Source organism: Bison bison, unplaced genomic scaffold (genome assembly GCF_000754665.1).
Source record: "Bison bison bison isolate TAMUID 2011002044 unplaced genomic scaffold, Bison_UMD1.0 scf7180017864368, whole genome shotgun sequence".
NCBI lineage: Eukaryota > Metazoa > Chordata > Mammalia > Artiodactyla > Bovidae > Bison > Bison bison.
Window position 1 is genome coordinate 2,264,208 of NW_011494940.1, and position 4,137 is coordinate 2,268,344.

At 64.1% G+C, this 4,137-nt stretch overlaps 1 protein-coding gene across 1 annotated transcript in view; it reads right to left on the reverse strand.

The window, feature by feature from the left end:
• The window catches only part of PAPLN (papilin, proteoglycan-like sulfated glycoprotein), a 36,316-nt gene that overhangs the window by 6,049 nt on the left and 26,130 nt on the right, over positions 1-4,137 (reverse strand). The window contains exons 17-22 of the mRNA XM_010855796.1: positions 3,788-3,908; positions 3,325-3,463; positions 1,888-2,350; positions 778-915; positions 512-636; positions 107-242 (exon numbers count right to left, since the gene is read on the reverse strand). Of these exons, the coding sequence (XP_010854098.1) occupies positions 107-242; positions 512-636; positions 778-915; positions 1,888-2,350; positions 3,325-3,463; positions 3,788-3,908 (1,122 nt within the window). The remainder of the gene's footprint in view (positions 1-106; positions 243-511; positions 637-777; positions 916-1,887; positions 2,351-3,324; positions 3,464-3,787; positions 3,909-4,137) is intronic.

Below are 4,137 nucleotides of genomic sequence, written 5' to 3' on the forward strand. Positions count from 1 at the left end.
CTCCCCACCCCGCCTTCAGGGGTCGGGCTCCGGGAGCCACATTTGCCCTCCCCTCCCCTCCCAGAGCCCTGAGCAGGCGGCCGGCAAGCAGTGCTGAACACCGCACCTGGTCAGGGGCCACGGGTGTGAGGCGGTGGCGGGGCCCCTGCGGCTGGGGTCCTGAGGACTGTGGTCCTGGGCTGGGTCCCTGGTCTCGGGGAAGTGCCTCGGTTCAGCCTCAGAAGGCATGGCCACGTCACCCCCTATTGTGAGGCCAGAAGCAAGGGGTGAGCTGTGGGGAGAAGCGGGTGGAAGAACGGTGCCCGTGAGGCTGGCGGGGGACCGACGAGAAGTGAGGGCCACACGGGGCAAGACATCCGCCCCAGGCAACCTGCAGCACCGGGGCCCAGCCGCCAGGATGCCGCGGCCCGCTTCCCGCCCTAGTCCCCCAGTGTGGGGGCACCCTGGCTGGGACCCCCACCCTGGGGCCCAGAAGAACCCAAGGGTGGGTTAGGTGGGGTGGGGATGAGACCTGTGACGTGGAGCTGGACCTGCTGAGAGTGACGGTCTGGCCCGGAGCCACCACAGCTGTAGGTGCCCGCGTCCTCCGCCCTCAGGGGGCTGATGACCAGGGAGCCATCGGACTGCAGCTGGTGCCTAAGGGCGGGGAGGGGGCTTGAGCGCTGTGTCCTGAGGCAACAGTGAGCCTGGCTCCCACTGGAGGGGCTGCCCCCTGCTCTCTCACCCTCCCATCCCCGGGAACCGGAGGGGCTGGGCAGGGGAGCGGGCTGCACCCACCTGTCAGAGGAGACGGGCCGCCCATCTTTCTGCCACCTTGAGTGGGGGTCCGGAGAGCCGTCCTCCGGGCAGAAAAGCCGCACCAACTGCCCCAGGGCTGCCTGCACCACAGAGGGCTCTGAGCCCGCCAGAGTGATCCTGGGAAGGTGGGACAGAGAGTCACATGAGGGCCAGCATCAGGGACTATCCCTTCATCAGTGCGTCCCCACAGCAAGCATGGTACCCCGTCATGGGTACCAGAGGTACCCCCAGGGTACCCATGGAAGTACCAGAGGTACTTCTCATGGAAGCCACTCTCCAGATGTCTGGGGAATCAAGAATCTCCCCTCCTCACCCCCAAAATACCCACAGGCATTGTGCCCTCAACTTGTTCCCGTAAGAGCACAGAACACGGACCTCCCTGGGGGTCCTGTGGCTAGGAAGCACCTCCCAGTGCAGGAGACACAGGCTCAATCCCTGATCTGAGAAACCCACATGCCAAAGGGGAACTAAGTCCATGAGCCACAGCTACTGAAGCCCGCATGCCCGGAGCCCGTGACCCAGAACCAGAGAGGAAACCCTGCCCACCACAGGGAGAGAAAACCCCGCACAAGCACAGGCAAAAAAAAATGAGCACAGATTAGGCCCAGGGCCCCAGGACGGACAGCGTGGGAGAGAAGCAGCTGGGCAACCAAACGCATGCCGGATCCCTCAGGAATTCAGTTTTGTTTTTAATCTTCCCAGTTCTCATTAATATGACACAGAGAGTGACGACGACCGGGATCCACACTAAACCTGTGAGATCATATCACCATCTTACAGGTCGAGAAACTGAGGCTCCGGGAAGCTGGATGACTTGCCAGAGGTCATGAAGCTCTGAAGCTTCAACTAGACAGGCCCTGGACCATACCCGCAAGATCTGCTGGAGAATTCAGGCACCACCATCCACCTGACCCTGGGCAAGCCTCATGTCTCCAAAGCCTGAGGTTCCCCACCTGTGGAATGATGGTAGCAAAGCCCTCCAGCCGGAAGGAGGCCCAGCTGATCTCAGGGTTTTAGCCCTAAAAGGCTCAGCCTCTGGCCTGCCTGCATCCCTATCCCCATCCCACCTGGGGAAGTGGGGGGCCTCACCTGTAGGAGGAGCCATGGGAAGGAGGCGCTGGTCGTCCTGCGTCTCCACTCAGTCCAGGGGGACTGGGCCCAGTCTCCTGGCCCCAGGGCCCCTCTCCAAAGGCCTGTCTGTGGTCCGTCACCCCCGGCCCAGGCTCTTGGTCTTGCCACCGGAGGCCACCAGAAGGCAAGGGTCCTCTCTGGACCATGGGCCCCGGCCCATGCTGGCTAGCCTCCTGCTGGCCTCCAGGACCGCTGCTGCCACCATCTCCATGGGTGCTCTGGCCAGAGGCCCCCTCCCCGGGCTGGGGTCCCTGGCAGGCACTCACACACTCCTCTTCTGAGGCAAAGTTGTTGGCGTTGCCATGGCAGCCGCCATACCAGAAGCGGTTACACTGGCCCACGGAGGGGACAAAGTACCAGCGGGCAGCCCAGTCGGTGCAGGAGCCGTGGGCGCTGGGCAGCAGGCACCGCACGGGGTACGCTGAGGGGGGCAGGAAGCACGCAGGTCACCGGGACTCAGTAGGGAAGCTGCGAACGCAGCCCAGGACTCAGGAGCGAGGCCCTCCCCAGCTTCAGCGCACATCCACACTACTGCCAGGGGCTTGACTGACTCCAGGGACAGACTCTGCTCACTGCCCTGGGACCCCAGCAGAACCAGCCTGTTCTGCACCCCCGGAGCTGGAGCCCTGCAGAGGATCAGGGCTGTGACCTCCCTGGACCGGCTCCCTCGTGCTCCTCCCCACCCAACCCAGGCCCCCAGCACACACAGAGCAGCCCCAGGGCCAACCTTTGACGTGCTTCGCCCAGAAGGAATACCCCCAGCCCTGAGCCCTCACAGGCTGCCAAGATGCCCAGGGAGGGGGCCCACCCTTGTTCCTGGGGCCCCTTAGCAGCTCAGAACCTTCTCCAGCCCCCAGCCTAGCCATCCTTCTCCACACTCAGATGTGACCCTCCAGACCCCCCACTTAAAGCCCCCCCACCCAGCTCCCTGCAGACTCTGCCCCCTGGCTTCCGGCATCCCCGGGATGGTCCTTAGCAGCTCCACGTGGGCATGTGCTCCCACCTCACGGTCCTTCCTCCAAGACGCATCTCAGGCAGGGTGGCCACCCCATCCATCCCAGTCTTGACCACCCCCCCACTGCCTCTGGAGGGGGCTGAGCCCCAAGGGGCAGCACAGGTCTTCCTTCTCCGTGGACTCCCCACTGACCACGCTCCCGGCTCCCACAGGCAGCCAGGCGGCCACGAGTGCAAACTCAGGGGCAAGGATGACCTGTCGGGCAGGATAATCCAGCACCGTTCTCCAGCCCAGGACCTGGCAGGTGCCAGGAATATTGGTGGAAGAAACAAGTGATAAGCCAGCCAGGAGGAAGTCGGGGGGCTCTGGCGGGCGGGGCAGTGAGCAGAGTGGGACGAGAGCCTTCCCACCAATAAGGACGAGGAGGATCAGCCACTCACCAGAGCTGGGCTGGCCCACACAGCCTTCCCCCAGAGGACCTGCCGCAGAAGCCACGTGGTCATAGCAGCAGCCGAACTGGGAGCCCCGGCACTCGCTGGGCTCATTCTGCTGGGCCTGGGGCCGGTGGGCATTGGGGACCTGGGGAGAGAGCCCAGGATTGGGAAGTTAGATGGAGGTCTGGCTCTTGGTAGGAGGACTCCAGGCTGCTGGGGGGAGGATGGCAGGAAGAGAGAGGGACAGAACTATGACCCCATTGAGCAGAACCCCAGTCCTGGAGATCACATCCCGGAGAAGGTGAGACAGGGCCCGTCACGGAAACCTGTGCCTTTGAGAGGACAAGCCAGGCCAGCAAGCTTCAGGGACCTCCCTCCTCAAGGTCAAAGCTGCCACGAGCCCGCGTCACAGCAGCACTGAGCAGGCTTCCAGGCTGGACTTGTGGCCCTGGGGTGAGCAGACACTCACTGTGGAGGCCGCTGCTCTTGATCCTGGCCTGCCCCCGGTGTTGTCGCGTCCGTAAGAGCTCATGCAGCCCGCCTGATGAGGCCCCTTGGCCGCGGTCACCCCATCAGGGCAGCACCCGAACCTGGAAAGACATCACAGCCCTGACCCCTGCCCCACCAGGGACCCTGAGTGCCAGCACCCCAGGATCCAGGCTCTGAGGCTCCCTGAGCCAGGGGGCTTGATCAGGTGAGGATCCAAGTCGGGACATGGGGGGGCCCTTGCGTGCAGGGCGAACCATGTGGCGAACCCCAGTCTCCGCCACGTCCACTCACCACGTAGGGGCTCCCAGGGAGGGCAACATGAAGACAATA